At 42.8% G+C, this 26,733-nt stretch overlaps 4 protein-coding genes across 7 annotated transcripts; all 4 read left to right on the forward strand.

The window, feature by feature from the left end:
• The first annotated feature begins 269 nt into the window (after positions 1–269).
• Positions 270–3,175, forward strand: si:dkey-197j19.5 (EF-hand calcium-binding domain-containing protein 12). Its single transcript, XM_067243186.1, has 8 exons — positions 270–460; positions 589–804; positions 886–1,159; positions 1,273–1,430; positions 1,664–1,877; positions 2,082–2,277; positions 2,414–2,542; positions 2,762–3,175. Exons 1-8 carry the CDS (start codon positions 278–280, stop codon positions 2,982–2,984), a joined length of 1,593 nt encoding a protein of 530 aa, XP_067099287.1. The 5' UTR covers positions 270–277; the 3' UTR covers positions 2,985–3,175.
• Positions 3,176–3,395: 220 nt separating this feature from the next.
• Positions 3,396–8,663, forward strand: LOC136938069 (MAP kinase-activated protein kinase 2-like). Of its 2 annotated transcripts, XM_067231418.1 has the most exons (11): positions 3,396–4,077; positions 5,612–5,751; positions 6,005–6,069; positions 6,172–6,251; positions 6,373–6,499; positions 6,703–6,778; positions 6,908–7,032; positions 7,613–7,698; positions 7,804–7,884; positions 8,061–8,241; positions 8,272–8,663. In XM_067231418.1, the coding sequence occupies exons 1-11, from the start codon at positions 3,814–3,816 to the stop codon at positions 8,292–8,294; spliced, it is 1,248 nt and encodes a 415-aa protein (XP_067087519.1). In that variant the 5' UTR covers positions 3,396–3,813; the 3' UTR covers positions 8,295–8,663. The 2 variants fall into 2 exon arrangements, with proteins under 2 accessions (XP_067087519.1, XP_067087436.1); XM_067231335.1 differs by having other exon boundaries at positions 8,061–8,663.
• Positions 8,664–8,901: 238 nt separating this feature from the next.
• si:dkey-197j19.6 (actin nucleation-promoting factor WASL) lies at positions 8,902–13,546 on the forward strand. 2 transcript variants are annotated; one of them, XR_010876396.1, is made up of 10 exons: positions 8,902–9,155; positions 10,262–10,408; positions 10,864–10,950; positions 11,474–11,561; positions 11,853–11,967; positions 12,096–12,132; positions 12,329–12,482; positions 12,670–12,890; positions 13,103–13,177; positions 13,273–13,546. XR_010876396.1 is itself a non-coding variant. In XM_067232784.1 (10 exons), exons 1-10 carry the CDS (start codon positions 9,057–9,059, stop codon positions 13,296–13,298), a joined length of 1,065 nt encoding a protein of 354 aa, XP_067088885.1. In that variant the 5' UTR covers positions 8,902–9,056; the 3' UTR covers positions 13,299–13,540. The 2 variants fall into 2 exon arrangements, 1 of the variants encoding a protein (XP_067088885.1); XM_067232784.1 differs by having other exon boundaries at positions 13,087–13,177; positions 13,273–13,540.
• Positions 13,547–13,703: 157 nt separating this feature from the next.
• pfkfb4b (6-phosphofructo-2-kinase/fructose-2,6-biphosphatase 4b) lies at positions 13,704–26,669 on the forward strand. 2 transcript variants are annotated; one of them, XM_067232774.1, is made up of 14 exons: positions 13,704–13,836; positions 22,132–22,248; positions 22,332–22,428; positions 22,570–22,636; positions 22,752–22,826; positions 23,399–23,455; positions 23,651–23,772; positions 23,985–24,192; positions 24,284–24,430; positions 24,525–24,629; positions 24,862–24,991; positions 25,182–25,244; positions 25,478–25,542; positions 25,884–26,669. In XM_067232774.1, the coding sequence occupies exons 1-14, from the start codon at positions 13,794–13,796 to the stop codon at positions 25,941–25,943; spliced, it is 1,356 nt and encodes a 451-aa protein (XP_067088875.1). In that variant the 5' UTR covers positions 13,704–13,793; the 3' UTR covers positions 25,944–26,669. The 2 variants fall into 2 exon arrangements, with proteins under 2 accessions (XP_067088875.1, XP_067088867.1); XM_067232766.1 differs by lacking the exon at positions 13,704–13,836 and adding an exon at positions 19,922–20,101.
• The last annotated feature ends 64 nt before the right edge of the window (positions 26,670–26,733 follow it).

Below are 26,733 nucleotides of genomic sequence, written 5' to 3' on the forward strand. Positions count from 1 at the left end.
GTCAACCAATGACATAGTAAATATGGTTGACTTGAAGACAAAAGAGCAACTAAAAGGAATTAAAAAGAGAGACTTATCACAGACATATTTTTATAAGATGGCATGCAGAGCGTTCGGCCCAGCGAAAACTCGAAACAGGGTTATTATCGCACAACCAATGCGTAGGTTGAATTCCATTCAGGTGCCTTCGAAGCAGATGACAAGTACCAAAAATCGAAGCGTTCCTGTGGTTGCGCCTGGAATAGGGGACCGAGACCACGGGGTATTGCTGACGACTATGCTACCAGGAAAAGATGTTGCTAATCATCGAGACTGGGTTGAGCAACGGAGGGTCTTTCGCAAGGAGCTCGATAATATCGGGAACTTGTCAAAGTGGCTTCACGCCAAGCCGACAGTAACCGAGCTTGAAATGCTTGTAGTTGAGAGAGAGAAAAACACAGAGAAAATTCCCTCACCAAAGGTTTGGAGTTTTTTTGTATACATCCCCAGATAGACTACTTGCAAGGTGGGATTCGTTTGTATTGTCTATAGCCTGCTAAAAGTTCTGAACACAATTAAGACGAGTTCAAAAAAATATGTTCTCTCCAGAGCGGATCAGGTGCCGTCGAGACTCGTCCATCGCTTTGGAACATTGATTCAAGGGAGTGGAAGGGTAGGCCTAATTCCCAGCAGAGCAAACTGAAAGAAATTAAACGGTATCTCAGCACCAACGAGCTGTGCACGAATGAGATAGCCAAACGTCTAGACAAACATGGCACCGGGAAGATCATTAGCCGGGAGGACCTGCGATCTGCTTTGGAGAAGGTATTAATTTAATTCAAGACTTTCAATGCCTAAACCTAAATTGTGATGTCATCATCTAAAATGATGTGTATTTGTGACCAGGAGGGAATCCCAATGGCTCCTGAGCGCCTGGATAAGCTAGTGTCCTATCTGATTGGAAGGGAGGGGGACTCATTGACAGTGAAGAACCTGGCTAAGGATATCAAGGATTGGAGCCAGGACATTGTGATCAGGACAAGCAATGCCAACTGCAGTCTGGCAGAGACCGATGATCTTCCCCTTTACTTGCCAGAGGACACTTGCCTGGAGAGGGGGGTAGCCATGGGAGAAACAGGGAATGTGAGGATCAGTGAGCAGTATGCCCCTTGTCTTCCAGGTAGGTAGCCTGAATTACAGCTATAAAATTAACCCTTGTCAGTGCCGCCCTTCACTCCCCCCCCCCCCCCCCCCCCTCACTTTTGTTCCTCCACTCCTGTCCGTGTATCTCAGAGCAACAGCTATGGAACCAGAGATCTCTGCTAGCTCGGACGAGTCGCCTCTGTCCACAGCGACTGTCCCATGTCAAACCTGAGCTGAGTCAGAGTACGCCACCGCAGTCGCAGGAGGAGCAAGCTTGCATCCTGCAGCACCGGCGCTCCAGGGGGATGGTGAGGGATTAGAGCTACTGTTGAGCTGGGCTTAAAGAACGCTGTCCTTGTTGACTGGTGTCAATCTCTTTTCTTTGTTTAAGTTGCTCTTCAGCTTGGGTTTCAACAACACACGGTGTGTTGTAGTTTCAGACGGTTGGAGACTATATAGGAATTGCCTGTCACTTGAATTAGAATGGTGCCGTGGTTCAAATCTGTCCACTGGCATCCTGGCCTCTGTTCCTTGTTTCCAGGAGGGGATGCGTGATGAAGAGGTGCTGGCTATCATGAAGATGCTATGCCAGAGTGATCCCAGGCAGGACGCCCACTCCCAGCCGTCCTCTCTGGGAGGGAGCACAGGCCTGGCTGTGGACCGCTTCAGGAGGCAGTGTTTAGGGGAGTACCTGGACACACTGGATCAGTGTCGCAAAAAGGGAGTTTCTGTCAGTCAGTCCTCATTGGAGAAAGGTGAGCCAGACAATACAGGCATGCAGTACCCAGACAAGCATGAGACATCCAAACTTAGAACTAATACTACTAATGCAACTGATCTAAAAAATATCATTGGCTATCTGCAACACATTTACGTCAGCTGCTTGAGTACAGAGCTTATGATCATCGCCTATGAGAAGGATCAAAAGTATTTCAATCAAAACATTGTGTGCTCTCCAGTGCTCCTGCACCCGGGGGATTATAATGTGGGGGGTCCAGAGCGTCCTGTACTGAGGCAGGCAGGATCCACCCCGCTCCCAGGCTGTGGGGGCCGTCTAAGGGGCTGGCTCAGCTGGGACCATGGAGCCACCCCCCAGGAGGAGAAGGAAGAGCAAGATAGCCAAGAGGAAGCAGCCACACACGTCCCCAAACTGATGTGAGTTATGGATGGTTGTAGTATAATAACACTAACAACAGGAGAATAACACAGTTATTAACAACAATGCATGGCACAGACTGTATTTCATGTGTATGTCACATTGTCACACCATATCTCCCCTTTCCCTTCCCAGGCCTGTGTACCCCTCCAGAAGATCAGTCCACCGGAAGCCCAAGATGATGACCCTGTCTACTGGTCTTGCTGAGGTTGGGCATAAGACTGAGTGCTGGATGACCAGGGAGGAGTATATTCGGATGTCCAGGTAGGCATGACACATTTTAGTCATATTTTTTTTTTTTTAACACATTCTTAAAGACTTTTCTCTAACAGTGTGGGTACATTTTTAATATTCAGGAACTTTGTGCATCGATAGAATTGAGATGATCACTTGATTTTCATTTCTTTTGGGAATGTATTCAAACCATAAGTTAACATAGTATCTGGACTCTAATACAATGTATGTGTGTTGAATCTGAATCAGAAACAAGGAGCCCTCCTACCGACGTGCCAACCCTAATGCTTTCTGGCCTGGTCAGGATGACCATGTCAGACTCTACCTGCCCCAGGTGGGCATTTCCCCTCAGGAAGTTCTCTTCCAGCACATCGTCCGCTCTCCAGCTCCCAGCCGTGGGAACTGGCCCATTAACAGCCAAGGATACTCCACCTCAGGAGACATCGATGGACATAAGGCCTACACTCTGTAGATCTAGGTCAATCCTCTCGATTGATCCAATATTAATTTTTCTATTGAGAGTGTATTATACCAAATTAGGTTTATTTCGTTTTTGGAGGTAATCACTGGAATATTGCATAAGTATTTATGAAGGGTCATTTTTGATCTTCACCAGTGTAGTGGGAACTGAGGATATACTCTAAAAATACTGTTTTTTTTACGATGTGTGAATAAAAAATGTTCTTAAAAGAAGGGGGTATACTCTGTATTCTCTACTTTGTTATACACTAGACTGCACCATACCAGCTATCCACTGTTCCTTTAGGCGTAGTGGCCCCTTTAAGATAAACACTGTCTTGAACTTGAGCTGTCCTGCGCTGACGTAAGAGCCTTGGAGACTTCGGTGCACCCATACCAGAGGACGGGCAGGGAGGAACGAAGAAGATAAAATGATCCAGGCCGGATGTCTCACCGTTATATATTCATATGTTTGTTTATTCGGCTAGATGTTCAGTCATTATGGCAGGCCTTGTTGAGTGTGAACCAAATAATTGTGTAGACTATTAGAGGGAAACCGTTTGCTGAAATGTGCAATTGTGGAACCTTAAAAGTGTCAACCCCTCTCCACAGTAGTCTATATCATCTGTTGAACGCATCAGTGGAAAATACAACTAAAAGTCCATAGTATCTGAAACAGTATATGGATATTCGTACAGGGTCTGACGCACACTATTTTCGACTCCTCGAAAGCGAGACAGTGAAAGCGGAAAAAGGCTTCTTTTTGGGGGGGCGGTGATTGTACGCCAGTGACATTTGTTGTGGCCAAGCAGTCCTCGTACCCAGTTTTACTTTCCTGAATCATGCAAGATACTGGTAACGGGAATGGAGAGGAGAGGCAACTGATACATCAGACTCCAGGGACTCCGGACTCTTTGCTCATCACAGAGGATGACATCGTCAATGGTCCCACACATTTTCAGCTACCCGTTTCTCCCAAACTGGAGTTTAAACGGAATGTGGTAACAGACGACTACAAACTAACATCTCAAGTACTGGGTCTGGGTATTACCGGCAAAGTGCTGGAATGTTACTGCAAGAAGACAGGCAAGAAATGTGCTCTAAAGGTAGGCTTTACCGTGTGTGTGTGTGTGTGTGTGTGTGAGAGAGAGAGAGAGAGAGAGAGAGAGAGAGAGAGAGAGAGAGAGAGAGAAAGAGAGAGAGAGAGAGAGAGAGAGAGAGAGAGAGAGAGAGAGAGAGAGAGAGAGAGAGAAAGAGTCAGTAATCACATTTATACTTAAATCAGACAACTTGCTTGGCTCCTAGTCACTGATCTAAATGGAGCATTTGAGGATATATATGATGATAAGGAGGAGCATTCATCCATTATTTAGTCTGTCTAGCCCCTTTTAGTGCTGGTGGGCTTTCTCTCCTTCAATGGGGAAAATTCTCCAGACTAGCCTACTATTTCATGCTTGACAGAGGTTAGCTATTTATCACCTGACTTTCTCCCATCTGCAGCGTTAAACACGAGGAAGTGTAGGTATACTGAAGGACTGAGTCTGGTTGGCCGGTACTTTGTTGCCACTTTAGAGATTGTGGGCCTGGATACTATGTGCACATGTAAGAAAGAGATGTATCTCTGTGTGTCAGCAGATTGGAAAGGGAGCCAGAGAGCTTCATAACTTGATTAGTCTCCTGGCCTGACAATGGACGTGTTTGGGGATAGCAGTGATGTGCTGTCTGGAACTCTGACACACAGGTTCTGCTGGGACAGTGCTGGTCGTTGTTGTGGCAAGTGCCCTGTCCAGACGAGAACTTTCTGGCCCTGTCTACTTTGCCTGATTCTGTGTTCAAAGGTTCTCTGAAGTTTTCTATGTTTTCCATCTCTCCAAGCACAGTGCATGGTGCAACTGCTTTGTGTGCCCCTTAATGTTTTCAGTATGATTCAGCAGTAGTGAGTGTATTCAGAGCTTTTAATCCAGATAGCTGTTCCAGTCCCCACCCGCAATTTCCCATGAAAACAGGATGACTAGCCCCCTGAGGTTCAGTGCATGTTTTGCTTGGAACAGTAAGCAAACATTGTTTACCACATTATTTCTCAACTTTACCAAGCATACCAGAATTAAATGCGACAAGGAGGATCACCTTGCATGTTTTTTGGGTCTAAACCAGAAACTCAGACCCAGAATGCCTTACAGAGTCAGGAGGTTGGATCCTTTGGAGGTTTTGGCATCAGTCTGAGAATTCTTCCTACTCTTTTTACAATGGTTAAATGGTACTCTTGATGTTGAACTGAAATTCAGCACTATTTCTTAAACTCCTCTCCAGGAATACATTTCTACCAAAATAACACATTTAAATGGAGGTAGTAATAGTATTAGTGGTGATGTAATAAGTGAGTTTGAAGAAATGTTGTGTGTGCATGTATCTGTGTGTGTCTGTGTGCATTTGACAGAAAGTGTAAGGTGAAATACAGAGACTTAGTCCCTCTTTCCTGGATCGATCGTCAGATCTCTGAGATTGTCTAACTTACAGACATCAAGCACATGTTGAGGCTCACTTAACTTAATGATCCTATTTAGGTCATTGGAGATGCTGTATAAGGAAATCTTTGATTACACTCGATTCTTCCTTCCTCCTGTCGTCCTTCTCTGTCAGATTCTGTACGACAGTCCCAAAGCCAGGCGGGAGATTGAGCTTCATCGGCGTGTGTCAGGAGGACCCTACATCGTCCAGATCCTCAGTCTGTACGAGAACATCCACCAGGGCAAGAAGTGCCTGCTCATCATCATGGAGTGGTGAGTATACACAGAACAGCATGGTACATTCCTTTTGATGTCATTCTATTGGAAAACTGTCACTAATGAGAAGGTTAACAATGCTAACCTCGCTGGGGTTAGTGTGTGTGGGCTCAGTAGAATTGGAGCTAGTAATTGCTGAAGCACAATGCTAGTCTTGTTCTAGAGACCTGCGAAAAAGACAGTATACATTTGTTGAGAGTAAGGCCTCATAACTGTGTAACTTGGATTACTGTCTCTTATTCTGGGTCAGTATGGAGGGAGGGGAGCTGTTCAGTCGTATACAGGCCAGAGGGGACCAGGCATTCACAGAGAGAGGTGAGGCACATGCTCCATGCTTCACACAGCTGCTCTGTGGTAGACTGCGTGTATTGTGGTCTAAGCTTCAGCATCTGTGTTGATCTGACGTCTGTTCATCAGAGGCCTCAGAGATCATGAGGGACATAGGCACAGCCATTGAGTATCTCCACCACATGGATATCGCTCACAGAGACATCAAGGTATCACTCTCATTGACAAATTGGAACACTTACTGAATTGAATGATGCTCTTCATTAAAAACCCCTTCTAAACACCTTGTTTACACACAAAAACACACACATATACACTCACACACTGTAGCCAGAAAACCTGCTCTACAACACCAAGGAGAGCAATGCTGTGCTGAAGTTGACTGATTTTGGCTTTGCCAAAGAGACCACGTCACACAACTCTCTCCAGACTCCCTGTTACACCCCCTACTATGTTGGTAAGGACTTGCTAATACACTTCTATGTCATTTGTAAATGTATGGATGGGTATTCCATCTCTTGTGGTTTTTAATTTTTCTGTGCATGTCTGTTTCTGTTGTCTGTGTGCATGTGTGTGTGTACGTGTGTGTGTACGTTTGTGCATGTGTGTGCATGTGTGTGTGTACGTGTGTGCTTATCCTTCTGTCCATCTGTCTGTCAGCCCCTGAGGTGCTTGGGCCAGAGAAATATGACAAATCATGTGATATGTGGTCTCTGGGTGTGATCATGTACATTCTGTGAGTACTCTGTGTGTCTCTACACTATTCTGCATCTGTGTCTGGGTGAGGGGAACCTTGTCACATTTAGTCACAGACTTCACCTCTAACCTCACTGTGTGTGTGTCCGCATGTGTGTGTGTGTACCAGGCTCTGTGGGTTTCCACCATTCTACTCCAACACGGGCCAGGCCATCTCTCCAGGGATGAAGCAGAGGATCCGGATGGGCCAGTACCAGTTCCCCACCCCAGAGTGGGCTGAGGTGTCAGAGGAAGGTGGGGAAGACAGTGTGTGGGGGACTGGTTGGGATAGAGTAAGGACAGAGGTGTTTAGCCAATCTTCAGTGTTGGTTTGTGGCAGGTGCATTTTGGTTGGTAGGCTAGAGCAGTGGTTCTCAATCCTGGTCCTCGGGACCCTCTGCCCTGCATGGTCATTCATTTGAATCAGGTGTGTTGGAGCAGGGAAACATCTAAAATATGCAGGGCAGGGGGTCCAGAGGACCAGGATTGAGAACCACTGGGCTAGAGCAGTGTTTCTCAATTGGTCTAACCTCAGGACCCATTTTTGTCCTTGGTGTTGTGCTGGTGGTGTTTCTGATTGGCTGGTAGGTAGCATGTAACTTTGTATAACTCGAGACTGCTATCAACTCGGTGTCTCACGCGGAATGCGTGAGACTTGAGCACCTTTCAAAATAAAAGCTCACCACCATCGGAAATTCGGTAACTTAAAAATTTCAGTTAGATTTGTTGACGGATCCGAAGCTCACGTCTGCGACCCACCAGTTGAGAAACACTGGGCTAGAGTGTACAAACACCTTGTAGTTTAGTTTGTTTGATGTTGTTTTGTTGTCTGTAGCCAAACAGCTGATTAACCAGCTGTTGAAGACTGACCCTACCGAGAGGATGACCATTGGCCAGTTTATGAACCACCCCTGGATCAATGTAGGCATCTCTCCTACCGGGAATACTCATTGTGCATTTGTTCCTGTCTACTTCTTGTAAAAAAACAAAAACGTGTCTGATTAATGTGTGTGTGTGATTATGTAGCAGTCTATGGTGGTCCCTCCAACCCCCCTCCACACCTCTCGTGTTTTAACGGAGGATAGAGAGCTGTGGGATGATGTGAAGGTGAGATACTGTAATGTCTGTGTAACACTGACACCTTGTGTTGAGTACACAATGGCTACGGTTCTTGGTAGATTGGCAAGGGACAGGGGCAGTAGCTGCATACTCAGAGCAACAACTAGATGGGGCTAAAGCCCCTTGTTGTCACAGTTTAACGGCTGCTGTTGTCCTGTCTGCAGGAGGAGATGACCAGCGCCTTGGCCACCATGCGTGTGGACTACGACCAGGTCATGATCAAAGACTTGGACACCTCCAACAACCCGCTGCTCAATAAGAGACGCAAAAGGCCTGCTGCCAGTGGGGCTGAAGGAGGACGAGATGGAGGTGAAGAAGGAGGAGGTGGTGGTGGTGGAGGAGGAGGTGGTGGAGGAGGGGGCGATGGAGGAGGAGGAGCCGTTTGTAACAGCCAGTAAGAGGCTGAGGGGCAATATGATGATTTTAATCTCAAAAGGACAAAAGGATTCAGTGTCAGAAGTCTTCCCTCACCTCCTCAGATCTGTCCTAGTTCCACCCATACTTACTTTTAATAAAGAAGGGAGAATAGTAAAGGATTCAGAGGAGGAATTTGAGCTCATATTCATCCAGGAGTATTAAGGGACCTTGGAGAAATTATATGGTAACTTGTTGTCATCTTTTGGCAACAACCAGTAAGATGTGTAGTGGAGGTCTTGTCTTACCTTTAACCTTTAGTATCTCTGTCACCAGCATCTATGACATCAAACTGATGTATTTTGTAGGTGTTGGAATTGATTTTAGTTCTTTTTCTTGTCCTTGGCACTGTTTCAAATAAATGTTTTAATAATATTCTGTGTATCAGTTTTTGGGAGCTCTATGGACTACTTAAATGTATATAGTTTTGTCGCTCTTGTAATGAACAATGTATGCTGTCAGTTACATCAATATGGCAATGAGAGGCAAATTTTGGCATTTGAGGCAGGCATGCAAGTTTTTTACATTCCAGCCAAAATTTGCATGAGGAAGTACAGGTCAATTTTACTGGGATTTCACTAGGAAGTAATTTTGCACACTAGGAATATTGGAGTCTGACATGACAACATAACAGACTGTTTAGAAAAATACACAAAGTATAGCCAGAAAGCCAGAAAGTATTGATAGAACTGGACAGGCGGATACACATACAGTATATAGACAAGAAGTTGAAGAAATAGGGAGGGATGGCAAGCAGCGATGGATCCGGATGTCGAGTGTTAAGTGAGTTGCTGTCGGTCCGTGAGAACGCTCTGCTCTTCTTACTGCTGGGGCACCAGTGTCAGGTCAGTTCAGCTGCTCCTCAGAGTGTCCCCTGACACTCTTCAAGACCTCACTGTTACACATTGTCCACATACTATGTCATTCTCTCCTATAATTCTGATACATTTATAATTAGAATTTTCTTATTCTAATTTTCATCTGGGTTCTGAACATAGATCCTTGTCTCATAAGTGTGAAATTAAAGGTGCTAGAGTGACCACTAAGAACCAGCAACAGAAGATATAACTGGAAACCCCAATGTTTATATAGGAATAGTGTGGAAGAAATTGGGATTTCCTGTGTGCTTACAATATTCACTAATCAATAGAACTAGTCATTGGATACTAGTTAGTATGTTCTCATGTAAGCTTGCTATTAATAAGAGTAGATTGTGTCTATGTGTCAGGGTTAATAGATGTTCGGGGTCAGGAGAATGTACTGGCTAAACGTTCCTTGTCATGACTACAAGGAGAGCTCCAACTATGAACTCTCTAGTTGTCATGTGTTTGGAGCAGTGAATCTCTTTCTCTGAGACTGTTGTAACGTCATTACTGCCTGACTGTCACTATCTATGTTTACATTCCTGTGCCCTATAAAAGATGGTCCTCCAGCCTTCAGAGCTGAGAGAGACATGATTGAGACCTAAGCCTGGTGTTGTGTTGTCATTTATTGTCAGAGGTCTGGTTTTCTCTCCCAATCTGCAGATTGATAATACTTATTAAAATCCAGAACTCAACTGAAGTTAGTCACTCCGTTTATGAAAAGACGGACAAAACACTTTCTTCATCAATATCCAGACTCCTTAGAAGAGCCTGTAGAGGGACACTCTAGATGCCCACTTCCTAACAACAAAGAATAGTTGTAAAATGGCCCAGTTAACAGTCCGTAGTATCTGAAGGTAGGAGGGCTGTGTGAAGATAGTGGGACATATTTGGTTGTAGATTACAATATGTACACCGTAGTATAACATCTGGTTTGGCTACAGTACCACCTGCATACACTGCACTGACTTTCACTAGTATAAGTAAATAATGCAAAAAGTTAATACATGATTCTCAACTGTGTCAGCCCTGTGTAGTTACTTCTAAGTGGCTTGTGTGTTTGTCTCCTGTATGTCAATGTGTTCCAGGCAGAGACCTGTGCTGTGGCTCAGGTGGTCCTTGCCTCAGGGTCAGGCTCAGGACATCAGGTGTGGAACTCCAGGGGCTCTGGGGTGTTGTGTCTTGTCAAAGACCTCTCTGTGTGCTCTTATTTTCTACGACTCTACTGTGTCAAGGTGAGAAAGCAAAACATGTATACTGTACCAGTAGTTCTCAGTCTGGAATGTCACCTTTAATTTATCTAATTCCATCCCCCCACCCCCCTCGAACCCCTATCTCTCTCTTTCTAACTACAATCATATTAGTGCTACTATTCAGTGGTTCTTGTTTTGAAGCAGGAAATGCTTCAGATGTCTGGAAAGATGCCAAATGTTCTTGTTTATCCACTGCCCTAGCCTAGTGTTGTGTGTGTGTGTGTGTTTTGAATATGTGTGAGTGTGTGAGGACGTGCATAAGTAATCATGCACAAATGTAATCGTGGGCAGGTTCTTTGGAAAGCAATAAGTTACGTGTTTATAGGTGTGTCATCTGTACAGTCATGCTCCTTTCATTTCAACATTGTTACGCTATTGTATTGCATCACAAGATGACTGTCGTAATCCTCTTTTTTTTTATCTACCCCCAAACCTAGCGATCTAAATTACTATGGGAACAAGAGCTGTATATTCAATTTAAGTACACTGCAGTCTGCCCCTTCTTCCACACTTTTCCCTCAGATGTGAGTATGAACTGAAGTGTATAGAACAACCACACCAGATCTCAACATTATGGTCACTTCAAAAATCTCCTCCACTAACAGCAAGTTCCTACCCTCACAATAGTGACCAAAACACCAGGGGGGTATTCCAGAAAGCAGGTTATGCAACATAACCGGGTAAGTTAACCCACCAGCTGATTCACAATGTTGCAGCAACCTACTGGCAATGTTGCTACAACGCTGGGTGTCAGCTGGGGAGTCAACTTACCCGGGTATGTCACATGACCTGCTTTCTGGAATACCCCCCAGATAGTCATGGAGTGTGTTTACCATGGCATAGCCAAACATCTGAAAACCATCTAGATCTGCCTCAGCCAGTGTCGTCACTGGCTTGTGATCTGATGATACCCTTGTGAGATTGTCTGTTATTAGTGTTTCTCAGACTTTCACAGAAAGAGGACATGATTTAGCCATTAATGTAGTTTTGAGTGTCTGTTTGAGGCTATTTGGTGCAACTGTATAATGTGTGTGTGTGTGTGTCCAGGACTGCCAAGCAGGTATAAACTTTGCAGATGAAGCAGAGGCAGAAAGGTTCCATGCTGCTATGGTGAAACAAATCCAAAGAGCCCAAGGTTTGGTGAACAAAACACACACACACACACACTCACATCAGATTCCATTACATCAAGGTTGAGTTTGCTCTCTCCCCCACAGGTCAGCGCTCTTTTTTCTCTTCTACGGTCTCTTCCGTAGATTCATTCATTCATATGTTAATTGTTCTATTTGTGCTTTCCTTTTTAATGCTGTCTTTTTCTGCTCTCTCTCTCTGGTCCCTCTCTCACCTGCACCCTCCCAACCACCTCCTCTTTCTCCTTTCCACATGCGCATTCTAACTCTTTCTCTCTCTCTTCTATCTCTCCTAGAGAGAAGGAGGGAGTGGACACAGACGACCCATAATAACAGACTGCACAACTCAGCAGGCAATTTATCCATACAGGAGCAAAGCAGGCCTGGGAGCAGTACATCTGTTCACTCAGAGTAATACAACATTTGCACACAGATACACGGTCATCTTTTATATACATACTTTGAAATACTGATCTTAAGTGGGGGTGGATGGTTAAACCTAACCTGTGATCAACTAATTTCTCATCTATTCTCCATAGACATGAAGAACCTATGGATCCAGAGACAGGCTTCAGTGTGAGCAACATCCACTTTTACTTTCAGTAGCATTGATAGTTTAATCAATACTTCACAGCAAAACAGAACATTCACACACACACCATTCATTCACATGTATCAGTCATGAAATCAACAGTATCCTTGTAACATGACCTCTCACTGTTGTACTGATGACAACCCAGGCTTTGTGTGTGTCCTTCTTTCCTGTGTGCAGCTTGATGATATAACTCCGTCTCTGAAGAAGCTGTTAAGGGACGCAGGGTTTAGTGACGAGGACCTGAATGACAGAAACACTTTCAAGGTCGCCTGCCACATCATCGACAGATTTGGGGGACTGGAGACTATCCAGAAGGAAATGGGGAGCAAAGGTAGGCAGAGAGTAATTGAGCTGCGTAGCTATAAATATCAAGTAAAGTTTATTTTATTTTTTTATGTCTCATTGATCTTTCTTAACTACCCATAATGTCACGACATCCTACATGGGACCGTAAGGAGATGGTGAAACAGCTTCATACAACAGAAAGCAACAGTGTATTCACCATTATGTCCTCAAAGGTCCAGACATCCAGACCCTACCCCGGTCATTTGGGGCATCCCTCACTTTGGCCCTCAAGAAAGGACCTTTGCCACCAGTGCCATCCTTCAAACCCACCAGCACCACCCTTCCACATGTGTTTGAGAGCCGGAAATCTCTGCCCCCCTTCATCCCCCAGCCTCCCAACACACCACCTCCCCCACCCCCTGAGAGGATCAAAAAGAGCTACAGTTGCAAACCAGTAAGTACATCTCACACCTGGGTTGAGGAACACCATGTATACTTGTTGATGGGTGTGTGTGTATGTGTGAGAGAACGAGGAGAAAGTAAAATAATGGGAAGGAGAGCGGGGGGGGGGGGGGGGGGGGAGAGAGAAAAATTAAGAAAGAGACAGAAGACAGAGATGAAGATCAATAAGAGTATTTGATTTGTGATAGATGAGCTCTCCTACAGCTGGTGATTCTGACGTCATCCTAACTGCCCTGAGAGAGGCCTTCCAAAAGAGATTGAAATTGCAGCACCATACAGGTAATTATAGATTGTTATTGATCTCCCCCACTATTCACTCCTGAATACCACTGTAGCCATTGGCTATTATTTATGCCCTGTCCTCATACCTGCAGGTACTAGGAGTGACCTGTCGGAATAGGATTCAGACTGTGGATTGAAGCTGTAGAAATACCAGAGGATATACCTGGAAACCTCAAAGTAAAAAAACAAATATGCTTCATATTTATTGCTTCATGTGCACAGGGCTTTCATCGATAAAATACATTGTGGTGGTTAGTTAAAGCCTGTCTCTAGAGAGTGTTAATTGAATCGTTATGGAGCTTGGCTTGGTGATTGTCAAAATACAACCAATTCCACTAGAGAATAAAGATGATATTTATGCATGTGAGTTTTTTTCATCACACACCTATCACCCTATCAGTGCTGAGATTTTCGGGCTGCGCATCTGAGTACGCGCGCTCTAAAATATCCCTCAGAAGAATCTAGTTGGACTGTAGTGTCGAGCCCCTCAAGACTCCAGTCCTCTCTACACTTGACTTCATTGATTCCTACAAGCGTCGCGTCGAGACGTGCAGACTTGACGAAGCATTTACTACAACGCTAGGAACAATTGTACATCTTTCAAACCTGGACGATGAGGGGTTCCTGCCGACCAAGAAGCACGCGAGACAGGGCAGGTAGGCTACAACACCGTTGAATTCGATGCACAGTTTATGACCACATTTCATGCAGGATGTAATGAGGCAGTTTGAACGAGGACAGTCAATATGCAGCTATAGTGCGGGGGCTAACACGGCTGAGGAAGTAAACAAGCCCGTCACGTAGGCATGGGTCAGTTTACAGGGCCGTATAGCTTATTGAAAGAAAGAAAAAGGAATGTGAGCGCAAGGCTTTTGCTGGAAAAAGACATGTAATTATTTCAGCTATAAAACACGAATTTGTTTTTAACGAGTAGGTTATTTAAAGCTATCCTCTTACTAGCTAGCGTTGCAAACTACAATAGCTAGCAAGGCACTCTACATCCAGCGGTTGGTTACATGTTGCGTTTCCATTATACGTAAATGTCATGCAACTTTTGTATTAATTCTTCATTCATTCATGTATGCCTTTTTAATCAATACACTAATGAGGAAGTATTTATGTTGTACGATGAAAATACAAGTAAGTTTGTTTCAAACTGATGGCAATTTTGCAATGCTCATTCATCGACAAACATTGGTTAAGATCGAGGTTGCTTAGAAGAGGGGAGGTAGGGAGGCGTATTGAATGTGTACAGCAAAGCCACATGCTTATGTTGTTCTGTGTGTGTGTTATGGGGATTGGGGTGAGGGGGTTAAAGGCAGAAATGTTGGTAATGTTGTTGAGACGCACTTTTTGTAATTGTTGCTGAAATAGACTTCACATCCTCATGACAACCAATAAATCTAAAGGTTGGACAGAAACATTTAAAAAAATCCGATATCTGTGGGCGTTGCAGGACTGTAATGAACACGACCAATGATTTTAGTTCGGAAAGGAATGATTGGACAGCATTGACCGAATGCAATGATTGGACGGGATACTTGTCTGTCTACCTCCCGGCAGTAGTCAGGCAGTGCGTTCATGTGTTTTAGGAGTGATTTTGATGGGAGGGGGGAAACATTTTAGTTAAAATTATTTCGAACTCAAGCCAAAATTGCTATTTCGCATATCTTGCCTTTAATCCGTAGACCTCAATTTGTTTAAGATACGCTTATATAATTACAAGTTAATGTTTTATTTTAAGTTCTGTCTTTGTATAAATGAGTGCTTATCATAAGTCTTCATCCCATGGACCACCCAAAAAAAACAATAAACACGCTAGTTTGGACTAGGCTACACCTTAATGTCAGACAAGAATGGGTGTTGGATGTTGCAAATGTGTGAAGTAAAACCGAATAATTATTTGTCTTCAGTGCCACACACAACCAATATTTAATTATTTCAAACTTGAACCTATTTTTCACCTCTGACATGAGTTTGTTTTTGAAAAGCACCAGCCATTTTCTCAGAACTTCATCGTTATTAGTTTGGCCTTTTTAATGTCACAGTTGATGTCACAACAAAATGTTATTACATCATCATCTGTCAGCATTGTCTGTTTAAAATGTTGCTCACACAGAATTATAAAGTAGTTGCCAACGGACTGAGGTGATAATAAGCACACACCCTGGAACCTGTCAGTCTAAATTAGTTTGACAATGTCTTGATTGTACACTAATAGGCCTTCATCCCTGTCTCCTTAATTACCACACAGGCTCTTTGTTGCTAGCACACATGCTGTTTCCTGAAATGTAGCCTCACCTTCTAGGTTGTTATTCTTGGTATTCTAAAATGAACGAGTGTTCTGGGTTTGATTGATTTGAAGGATTGGTTGATTTTTTGGAATTTTGACAAACCAATAGCATGGAACCTTAACTGAACGATTTCTCAGACATTAACCTTTTCAAAAGCAACTTGTTTAGAAGGTAGTGAAAGCCACACACATATTATACAATTATTGATGTAGCCTAGTGCTGATGGGACAAACCTGATAACAATCGCCGATTGGGGGCAAGTTTAGCAAAATGTTTTGCCCTTTGTCTTTACCAGGCTTTGTTTATGCACTGTTGGCAGTTGTGTAGCTTTTAGCCTATGTAAGGTGTATAAGGGATGAACAAGGCTCATGATGTGTTGAGGAGGAGGGGCCATTCTCCCTCTGTGTGCAGAGTGTAGTGAGAGGAGGCTGGTCTGAGCTAGGCTGGAAAGGGAGAGGATTAGTCCTGGCAGGGCCTGTATCCCATAGAGACTGTATCCAATGCACTAGGCTATCCCACAGGACACTCATCTCAATGCATTGCCTAATGCCTAGACTGCAATCTCCCATGGCTTATACATCTCTCTCTCTCTGTTTCTCTCTCAAATCTCCCCTTGCCCTATCTCTGTTCCTTCTTCATTCTGCTGAAAAATTTGTCACACAATGACAAAATCTTACTCTAACCCACCACCTCTCCTACTTTCTCTTTTTGATTATCTTAGCTTCTTCTCCCGCTCCGCCTGCCTGCCTGCTTGTCTGTCTGTCTGCTAGCCTCCCTCTATCTGTGTGAAAGTTCAACCCCATGCTCTGAATCCCATTAAAGGCTCCAGGGAGAGATTTGTGTGTGTGCTGCATCTATGCGCACTACAGCATGTTGTAGTCTGTTTGTTATGGTATTTGTAATCTGTGATTGTGTGTGATCATGAATCTGTTTGTTTGATGAATATGAATGTGTGTGAAATTCCCTCGAGCTCTAGGCTTCCATTCAGACTGTTTTCTTCCCATTTCCAATCTTACAGTTATGTTGAAAACTGAGACCGAACATGGAAATGCAATGTAAACATTCTGTTCATTACAAATAATAATTAGTTAAATAACTACAACCTTTTTATTTGGATGACTGGCAAGGACTGTATGTTGGCATTACATCACTCTGCTACTACTAATGGGTGTGCCTTTGCTTAAATCAATATTAGTTGAAGGTCTGCTGGAGAGAATGGGTGATATTGCCCCAACTGTTGCCATGGATGTGTCTGTGTATGTATCTACTTTTGAGGCCTGCTCTACTGATTTTTTACTGAGTTTTTGGGGAGATATGCATAATGTACCTTAGCTGCAAATGAATCATGTGTGCGAGACTAAGCTCAGTTTTTGAACTGGACAGCCCTATGAACTCAAACCATGGTTAGTAACTTTCCATTGAGACCAGACTTGTTGTCTATCTGGAGGCCAGGGCCTGTTATTGTACACATAGGCATAGGCTACATCCCTGTGTCCTTAATTACAGTACAGCTCTTTGTTCCTCTGTTTCCTTTAATATAGTCTCACCTTTGACATATAAGTATGCTATTATAAAATGAAAGCATGCCCTGGATTGCATTTTCCTGGCATCATCAGACTAATTCGAAAATGTGTATTAGTCTGGAACCTCTCAGTTCATTTTCGATTTCCAAGGGGTGTTATCAACGGGTGCTGACCAAAATGTTGGTCTTAATAATAAGATGGACGCAATTAATAATCTCGATGCAATTGAATAGAATTGGATAGATACAACCAATCAGAGCAACAAAACGTCATCTTGGTTCCCTTAGAAAAATGCCTCAACAGTGCTCTACTGTCTGAATGGGAGGGGGGTCTGCCAGAGCACGTAAAACATCAACTTGCAGATTCGTCTCGTTCTCTGTCTAGGATTGGATGGCACAGAAACCTAACTAACCAATTTCTCAAGCAGACACGTTTAGCCTTTTCTGACGTAACCTGTTGAGCTGGTAGACCAGGTTATCCATGCAGCAAATGCCACTGTCTGCCACAAAGACACTACATTACAAAGTTGACTACAGAAACAGATTTGTAGCTTGTCCTTGTCGTGCTTCAGACAAGTTGTTCCATACTATCCCTCCCTTCCTCTAAATTCTGTAAATAGTGTCCAAAGGCTGTCTAGATGACAAACAGACCGGCAGCCTGTTAAGACTGAAGGATTATGATTATGATGAATAATGCTGAGGACGCATGGGATACCGACATCTGTCCATCCTCTCTACCTGTGAATACTTCTGTCCAGGGGTTTGTTTTCGGTTTGGGGTGAGAGTCTGAACAATTGCATGTAGGTATAGAGGACGGATGGAAAACAAGGATTTGAAGAGCGTGGAAATTAGTATGAAGCAGTTTGAAAACAAGAGATTCTGCAGCCTTTAGGAAGCAAGATGTATGCACTCTATTTTGGTCTTGGGTGTCTAGACAGCATTAATCCTCCTTTGTCATGTTTTGTTATACACTGTCACTGCTCTTGTATAGAGTGGGTAGTCAAATGTGTAAATCTTGCTCTCATTTAAACAAGAACAGTGAAGAAGAGACTGCTAATTACACTAATCTAAGTGGGTGTGTTTGTGTTCCTTTATACAAATATACAAATGAATACATCAAAACTGTGTAGACTGTGTATGGGTGTGTGTGTGTGTGTGTGTCATAGTAAGGTCACCTGAGGGTTTTGGTTGCATTAAATGTATAAACCACACCAAATTATGAGATTAATTCTGTTGACACACTTGACTAGTAGTCTGGGACAGTCATCTGATGACAAGAACATTGGAAGACAACTGTTGTAAATAAAAACTAATGTGAACAGTACCACCTACTGGAGCAACATTTACATTGCAACTTGTGTACTAGGAACATTTGCTGACTGATCTAGTAGTAATAATATAAAAATACTTGTTTGGTGCCTTCAACACAATCAATGTCCCTTGGAACAGATATAACAAAAATAATTAGGAATTAATAATCAATCAAATATGGTAAACTATTGAGTCTAAACAAAGTACTCCTCTGCTGTGTTTCTTTAAAATAGAAGTGCGATACAATAGAAGTTCTATAAGGTAGGCTGTGCAGCTGAATGACCTATTGGCATACCTATGGTGCTGAGACAGGCAGTGAGGATGAAGAGCAGCTGAGCTGATTCAGTGAGAACTTGAAGAAGCATACTGAAGACAGGAGCCTATGGCTCTCAGGCAGTGAAGGGCAATAAGTGAGCAGGAGGATAATGGACTGCAATTTGAGATCAACATTTGGTAATATGCCTACAAAGGTGTACTAGAGTTGTATTGGCCACATGGAAGCGCTACTTTACTGCCATTGTGTTTTGGGGTCATAAGGTGTTCGATAACAATATGTATCACTGAGTCCTTGCTTTGGGACAGTTTCACAACTCAAGACTGAATATGTTGTACGCTGAGAGCGTTTAAGGCCATGTAGAACAATAACACATACTAGTAAGCTAGTATTACTACCACTAGTGTATCTTATGTAACTTATTAGCAGTATCGGTATTAATTATCATTAACCAACATACTTCTGGTCACTTCTAGTACTCGAGACAGAGGCGTATGTTTCAGAATACATAAACGGCATTCAATTTTCCATCTGAAAATTCAAAAATGTTGCATTTGTATTAACTTATTGTATATTTAAATATGCATTTACAGTTTTCAAACATTCTTTGGAACTTTTAATCATAGCCTACCATGATTACATGTGTGTAGATGAGATCCCGTGCAACGAGCACGTCCAACAGATCAATGTACCAGACCTTCTATTGGACGGTGCGTTTCCTTTCCATGTTTCTAATTGGTTACATTTACATCAACATTCGCTGTACATTCGCTGTACATGTGCTGTACATGTGCCGTACATGGGCAGCGAAAACTGTTTTTCTCTAAGTTAACTTGCCTAGCCCCCACGGCCATACTGAATTACCGTAGCTAACTAGTTCACAGGCGCAATTCTTCTTGTAAAAGGGGAATTCTTATTCTTTGTAGTCTTGCTGTTTTTGGTTTAATGTTTATTCACCTGGCAAAGTGGCGTTAGTAATTCTTAATATGTGTCATTTGTCAATTATCACTTCAAATGGAACGTACATTGACGTAATATACATTCTAAAGCATTATAATGCAATGCTACATTTTCCAATGCATTTTTTGAGCATGTAGGTTATACCATTACATTCACATCATTAAATATAGATAACATTATTATTCAATACCTGAGTATTTCAAAATAGAAATATAAACGATTTATAGATCAATGTTAGCGTTAAATAAACATTTAAAGGTCCTCTTTAATGAACTTCAGTTTAGCGCAATTACGGTAATTATATGCCGATGTTTCTCAGCCGATATGACATCCAAACCCCGCAGCGCCACTGTCACTGACTGTGCAGGTTCAGCCAAACAATATCCTGCTTAACTACCGCTGTCACAAAGAAACGGGACATGGTGCAGCATAAAGGATGACTTCCACTAAGGACGTTAGCTTGGCAAGAGCTCCACGGGAACTCACACAGAATCCTTTAAAGAAAATATGGATGCCGTGTAAAAATGGGCTTCCTGAAAAGCATATTTCACAGAGAAAGGGTAAGTGTCTATTATTCTTCTGGCGCTTACCAACGACGCCAAGGATGAGCATAACACTGACAGACATGGCTGTACAGATGATTACAGTAGGGCATGATATTGACGAACCAATTTATATATCCTACTCTGCTAATCATGGAAATTTAAAGATCTAATTTTACTAACCATTTGCTATATACATACTCTACACTGCGGCACTGCGCACGCAGTAATTCTGCATTCTCATGCTTTTCTTGCCACATTGCATCATTTTATTCCTTTATGAATAATTCGACTGTCTCACAATTTTGATTAGTGACGATAAAATGCTAAATGCACGAGTAGGTTCATACCTTGCATGCGTTCATTTAATTTGACCATGTGACTTACTCATGACAACGCACCCATTCGCACGTGGCACTTAAATATAGTGGGTTGTGTATAATGTATAAACTAACATCCGTTTGTGCTTGTCGGGTACACTGAAGGGGAATTGGCATAAGAGCCCCCTTTTTGTTTATAAGTAATTGTTTGTTTAGACCACTGTGTGTTGGTTTCCCAGCTGCATTGAGAAGGAACCAGTAGCCTAAACTATAAGCGGCTGTTATTGTTGGCTCGAATAACAGTCACCTAGCGTCAGAACAACCTGTTGGGCGATGTAAAGCACCTAATTGACTCTTTTGAATTTCGGTTTATCAAGTTTATATCCTTCCTAATAGTGTGTATGTCTGAGAAAAAGGGAAGGGGGTCTCAACAATTATCAGAAAATACCAAAATATTTGACATCTTTATGGATATCTCTATATAAATATGGAATATGACAAAGGGTGACATATGATGATTATGCAGCTGTCTTTGTCCCTGTATCCTTCTGTTTTGCATCTCAGGAGGGCTGGTGATTATTTTTGCTGAGTCAAAGCTACAAAGGAGCTGTAGTTTTAAGGAAGACTTGGCAGACTAGTGTCTTTTATTGTTCACACTGCCTATTCACTTCCAACCCAACCCAGTCCAGATACCCCCAGCTGAGTGTCCTCTGTCCAAGGCTAGGTGCTGAGGTCAGGGATATTTTATTCTGGGAGTCTCATATAGAGAGCTCTACTTGAATAAAAATGAAAAATTCAGAACTTTGAGAGCAAAGAACCATGCCAGGCGTTGTATACTCAAGGCTTATCCTGATCAGTTAGCTCGTCTATATAGGGATCTTACTAACATAGAGTGAGGGGGCCTCACAAAGACTTAAACTGATAGCTGTTATGGTAAAACTCACCTCTCAAATGTAATGGAAAGTCAAAGCCCATGTCTGGACAAATGGTCTCAGCTGAGTTCAGTTATAGCTTCACTGTAATTGACTACCCCTGGATAGGTTGTCTCAGACAATGGATCTGTTCTTCTGGTGGACCCCCCCCCCACCTAGGAATCTAGGTGGTAATTAAAAACATGGTGTGTGTGTGTGTGTGTGTTTTTAATGTGAGGCTAAGAGATTCACAGCACAACCTCTCAGAGGACTGTGCCTGCTTGAGTCCTTCAGATATGTCTGATGATTTTCAGAGATCCCTTCACAATCACCACTCAAACACAAAGGCCTCATTCATGCTTCTGCTGCTCTTCTTTCTGATTTACATTCTACCCTTCTCTTCAGCCGTCCCTTTTCCAAATTTCTGTCCTTAGCATTTTCACCCACCTACTGTTATACTGTGATTAGGGTCTAGAAACGTCATGATGGCTAACCTTTCCTAAAATGTTTAAATTGATTTATCAACAAGTCATGCCCCTATGTTATGTCTGAATGTGTGATGTCTAATGTTTCAATGTATGTGAGTCTCTCCCTTAGACTTTTGAATGAATGAGATGAAACAGTCCTGGTTGAAGGAGATGAAACAATCACAGTCCTCTAGATCTCCAATTGTAGTAGCCAGATTAGTTTTTGCATGAAGAGGGCCATATCCCTCTTGCCCCATCTACAGACCGTGCCAACCACTGATATTCACTGTGCGTACAATAGGCACATTCATTAAACTTTCCTTCTTTTCCTTCCTCTCCACATTTGTCAGTATGTATGACCAACTGTCCCACCGTCATTGTGACGGTTGGACTGCCAGCCAGAGGGAAGACTTACATTTCTAAGAAGCTGACCCGCTACCTCAACTGGATAGGTGTACCTACCAAAGGTAAATATTCTTACCCACAAACACAGTAGGGCACATGCCATTTATGTATCCCATACACTTGTGATTATATGTTTGTTTCTCAGAGTTCAATGTGGGCCAGTACAGAAGAGAGTGTGTGAAGATTTACAAGTCCTTTGAGTTTTTCCGTCCAGACAACGAGGAGGGCCTGAAGATCAGAAGGTGACTTTAGGGCAGGAGTTCTCTTACCCTGGCACACCCCTTCTTTTTTTGGCCAGTAGAGTCACATGGTATATAGTCTCTTTGAGATTTGTGCAGTACTACACAATCTAACTTTGCATACATTTATTTTTTATATCATAGGCAGTGTGCATTGGCGGCTCTGAATGATGTCCGCCAGTACCTGAGTGTGGAGGGAGGGCAGGTGGCGGTGAGTAAACCAGACCACCCCTCAAACGCCTTCATTCTGTAATAGCATTCTATTGTATATATTCATTAAAGACTAAGTTCTGTAACCAAGCAGTGCTCCACCTATTTAACTGCAGGTATTTGATGCCACAAATACCACCAGGGAGAGGAGAGGGACCATCACTAGGTTTGCTGAGCAGAATGGCTTTAAGGTATGTCACCTAAGCGCACTTGGAAATTTTTTGCAACTTTGTGATATCCAGAGATGACAAAAGTACACACACCATTTATTCAAGTAGAAGTACAGATACTCATGTTTAAACAGACTCTGGTAAAAGATGAAGTGCTGACTATACCTTTTCGCTCAAGTTAAAGTATGGGCTCTGACATGTACATAAAGGAAAAATTGGCATTAATACTACCTGTTTTATTGTTACGCTGGTAACTGGACCTCACATCAAATTAATACATCAATACAAAAATACACTATATATAGACACGCAGCGCTTTCGCCAGGAATCTTTTTGTGACACTAGCTTTTGTTTGTTGGGTGTGGTAGCCAGGAAATTTTTAAAAAGGCGTGCCATGACAAATATTATTTATCATGCCACCCAATACAGATGAAAACCAACGTAACAAGCCTGATTTGAAAATACAGATATTTGTGTGAAAAATAATAAATAATAAAGTAAAAATCTACTGAAGTCCAGTAACAAAGTATTTGTTCATCGTTGCTTCCCATCTCTGCTGATATCCGTGCTTTAAAATCTCCTCTCCTCGTCAGGTGTTTTTTGTAGAGTCAGTGTGTGAGGACCCAGACGTGATAGCAGAGAACATAGTAGTGAGTACCATCGACTAGCACCTTGTTTTTTAGCTTGTTTGATCTCAGCATGTTTGACCAGTAACGGTGTCTAAAATCTAATGTATGGTGTTAAAGGCTTAGATATAAATGATTCATGAAAAAAAAGTTGTGATAAGCATGGCCATTTTCCTGTTTCATTTCCTGTTTGTGTTTGTGTCCTTCCTGTCCATGCAGCAAGTGAAGCTGGGTAGTCCAGATTACATTGACTGTAACACAGAGGAGGCTGTAGAGGACTTCATGAAGAGGATCAAGTGTTATGAGAACTCCTATCAGCCTCTGGATGAGGTGCTAGACAAGTGAGAGTTCAGCAGTTCAGCCATTTGAACCGCCCCTGTAGGTCTTACAAACATAATACAAAAACACTAAAAGCATACAATAGTAGTCTTATATTTACAGTTAACTTGCGACAGCATTAGTAAGTTTGTACATACATGAACAAGGACTAGTCAGGTGCAGGTGCTGCTCTGTCTCGTGCTGGAAGTCAACGCTCCTGCTTCCCCACCTACAGGGATCTGTCCTACATTAAGGTCATGGACGTGGGCCGGCGCTACCTGGTCAACCGGGTCCAGGACCACATCCAGAGCCGCATCGTCTACTACCTGATGAACATCCACATCACCCCACGCTCCATATACCTGTGTCGCCACGGCGAGAGCGACCTTAATGTCAAGGGACGCATCGGTGGAGACTCAGGCTTGTCCGACAGGGGCAAGGAGGTGTGTCTGCGTTTGTTGTGTTTGAGACTGCTCTTGAGTGAAAGCTGTTTTCTCTTTCTGGGTCTTCATCATCTCACTCTTATTCTCCCAGTTTGCCAAATGTCTTGGGAGGTTTATCCAGGACCAGAACATAAAGGACCTAAAGGTTTGGACGAGTCAGATGAAGAGGACGATCCAGACTGCTGAGGCACTCGGCGTGCCTTATGAACAGTGGAAGGCCCTCAACGAGATAGACGCAGTATGTGTGTTGTTGATGTGTGTGTTGGTGAGAGAAGGAAAGGTTGTCATGTGAGATAAATAAGAATGTTGATTAGTCTTTGTCTGCCCTGCAGGGTGTCTGTGAGGAGATGATGTATGAAGAGATCCAGGAGCATTTCCCTCTAGAGTTTGCCCTGAGAGACCAAGACAAATACCGCTACCGCTACCCTAAAGGAGAGGTGAGACGTGTTTGTGAGCATGTCGGTATTCATGTGTGTGATTATAAATATTTCTTTTTTGATTCAGTCTTATTTAAGGAAAATGCATTTTAGCTGTAGTCAAATTATTATTTTTTAATCTGTAAATATTACAGGCAGCAAATTTAAACCTTTCTTTTTTTGTGACAAACTGTTCACAAAAGTCAGTGCACTATTTTGTGCATGTGTGACCAGCCTCTGGTTCTCCCCTCAGTCCTATGAGGACCTGGTGCAGCGGTTAGAGCCAGTCATCATGGAGCTGGAGAGGCAGGAGAACGTGCTGGTCATCTGTCACCAGGCCGTCATGCGCTGCCTGCTGGCCTACTTTTTGGATAAGACTGCAGGTACTGGCAGTGAGAAACACAAACACCTGTCATGTCCTACTAACTCTAAATCCATCTAACTATACAACCCTTCTGATGCAGGGGGGTTGTCTGAGGTATACACCTGAGTCATCACTCCCTACATTGCAAACCTTACCTTTCCAGTTTCTTAGATCTGTAATCATGTTGCTTTTGTCTCCTTGCCACTCAGAGGAGCTGCCTTATCTGAAGTGTCCTTTGCACACTGCATTGAAGCTGACCCCTGTGGCTTATGGTGAGTGCTTTGACTAGTCTTGAAGCTCCACGGTCAAAGTATTCATTGTATTTGTATTTAATGGTATAGCTTTTGGGGAGGAGGCTTACTATCTATTTTTGTTTGGTGTAGTGCTTTACCCTAGTATCCTTGGTAACAAATATAAAGGAGAGCCTGTCACACATTGTGTATAATTTTACTTACAAGTCTCTCTAATGCTTTCCCTTTCCTCTCTTCCAATGTTTTCATCCTAGGCTGTAAAGTGGAATCTGTAGCCTTGAATGTGGACGCAGTAAACACTCACAGGGACAGGCCAGAGGTGGGTACCCCAGACACATGCACCAACAGTAGGACTTGGTGGGGTGGAGGTGGTGGCCATCCAGAAGGTGTCTATTCTACTGTAACTGAGTGAGCTTCAGGAGCCTTACAAGTTAGTCAGTTGACCTCACCAGTGTCCTCAGACAAATTCAAGGGGCTGCAATGTATGGAGCGGTGCAGGCTCAATATGAAGTGGTTAGAACACCATGACCAAATCACTTAGTGATAACTTAATTTGTATGTTAAAATATACTCTTGCAAACCTAGTCTGTGATACTGCATCGTCCTGGATACAGCCCTAGAGACCAGTGCTGACCCCTCCCCTCTCTTCTCATTGGACAGAATGTAAATATATCACGGCTGGCGGAGGAAGCCCTGTTCACAGTCCCTGACCACCAGTGATCCCTGAAGACGCCCAAGATACCTGTGACATCCCTCACCATTGCCACTTTCACCAGTCTTTTTTTTTTTTTTTTTCTCAACAGGATAGAAGTGCGTCCTGTCCTTTCATTGGACAGTTTTTCTTTAAATTGTAATTGTTTAACACTTTACACCTGCTCCTTCTTTCCTCGGCAATGAAAAAATAGACAACTGGAATCCAGTTCTTTGGTGAATGACCCCATTGTTGGTGTGTGTGTGTGTGCGTGTCTGTTTGTGTAGGTATGGCTATCCAAAGGAGCATCTCCTGATGTAGTGATTTTTTTAATCTTATGACTTAATAAACAATAAACAAAGTATTATTTTCATAAATGCGTTTTTGCACAATCATATTAATTCCAATATTATCTTAATCAATGTAACCTGGGCTGATTGTCATGTATTTTACATAACCTGAGGTGATCTACCTTCTAACATGTGCTCAACCTTGTTGTTCAATGTATTGTGATAATCTCATGTTATGTCTAAGAAGCTGTTCTGAATTGTGCAGTTGTCATTGACATGGCATCTAGTCATCAAAATCAATGCAATCAAGAAAAGGATTGCCTATCTCTTTATTCATAATTCTCCATTTAAAATCATGCTGAATCAGTAACCTGCCTGTTATATGTGTATTTTTTTTTAAGATACTTTGTTTCATCTTAATGCATAAATGTTAGAATTTACATCCAAATTAAAAAAAAAAATATTCCAAGTTGACTCTGGCCTCAGGTGAATGATGAAATGTCCATGTAATTGTTGACTGGTAGTGCTG

The sequence above is a fragment of the Osmerus mordax genome, chromosome 1, assembly GCF_038355195.1.
Source record: "Osmerus mordax isolate fOsmMor3 chromosome 1, fOsmMor3.pri, whole genome shotgun sequence".
Classification (NCBI taxonomy): domain Eukaryota; kingdom Metazoa; phylum Chordata; class Actinopteri; order Osmeriformes; family Osmeridae; genus Osmerus; species Osmerus mordax.

What these genes read in the sequence shown, in the direction of transcription:
- LOC136938069 (XM_067231335.1), top strand. Translation starts at nt 3,814, where the DNA reads ATGCAAGATACTGGTAACGGGAATGGAGAGGAGAGGCAACTGATACAT. An exon ending in GGCTGAGGTGTCAGAGGAAG is followed by an intron (nt 7,033 to 7,612) that starts GTGGGGAAGACA and finishes TGTTGTCTGTAG; the next exon opens with CCAAACAGCTGATTAACCAG. An exon ending in AGCTGTGGGATGATGTGAAG is followed by an intron (nt 7,885 to 8,060) that starts GTGAGATACTGT and finishes TCCTGTCTGCAG; the next exon opens with GAGGAGATGACCAGCGCCTT.
- pfkfb4b (XM_067232766.1), top strand. Translation starts at nt 19,978, where the DNA reads ATGACTTCCACTAAGGACGTTAGCTTGGCAAGAGCTCCACGGGAACTC. An exon ending in GCTGACCCCTGTGGCTTATG is followed by an intron (nt 25,245 to 25,477) that starts GTGAGTGCTTTG and finishes TTTTCATCCTAG; the next exon opens with GCTGTAAAGTGGAATCTGTA. An exon ending in CTCACAGGGACAGGCCAGAG is followed by an intron (nt 25,543 to 25,883) that starts GTGGGTACCCCA and finishes CTCATTGGACAG; the next exon opens with AATGTAAATATATCACGGCT.
- si:dkey-197j19.5 (XM_067243186.1), top strand. Translation starts at nt 278, where the DNA reads ATGCTACCAGGAAAAGATGTTGCTAATCATCGAGACTGGGTTGAGCAA. An exon ending in ACCGGCGCTCCAGGGGGATG is followed by an intron (nt 1,431 to 1,663) that starts GTGAGGGATTAG and finishes CCTTGTTTCCAG; the next exon opens with GAGGGGATGCGTGATGAAGA. An exon ending in GAGTATATTCGGATGTCCAG is followed by an intron (nt 2,543 to 2,761) that starts GTAGGCATGACA and finishes AATCTGAATCAG; the next exon opens with AAACAAGGAGCCCTCCTACC.
- si:dkey-197j19.6 (XM_067232784.1), top strand. Translation starts at nt 9,057, where the DNA reads ATGGCAAGCAGCGATGGATCCGGATGTCGAGTGTTAAGTGAGTTGCTG. An exon ending in TCCACACTTTTCCCTCAGAT is followed by an intron (nt 10,951 to 11,473) that starts GTGAGTATGAAC and finishes GTGTGTGTCCAG; the next exon opens with GACTGCCAAGCAGGTATAAA. An exon ending in AGTACATCTGTTCACTCAGA is followed by an intron (nt 11,968 to 12,095) that starts GTAATACAACAT and finishes TATTCTCCATAG; the next exon opens with ACATGAAGAACCTATGGATC.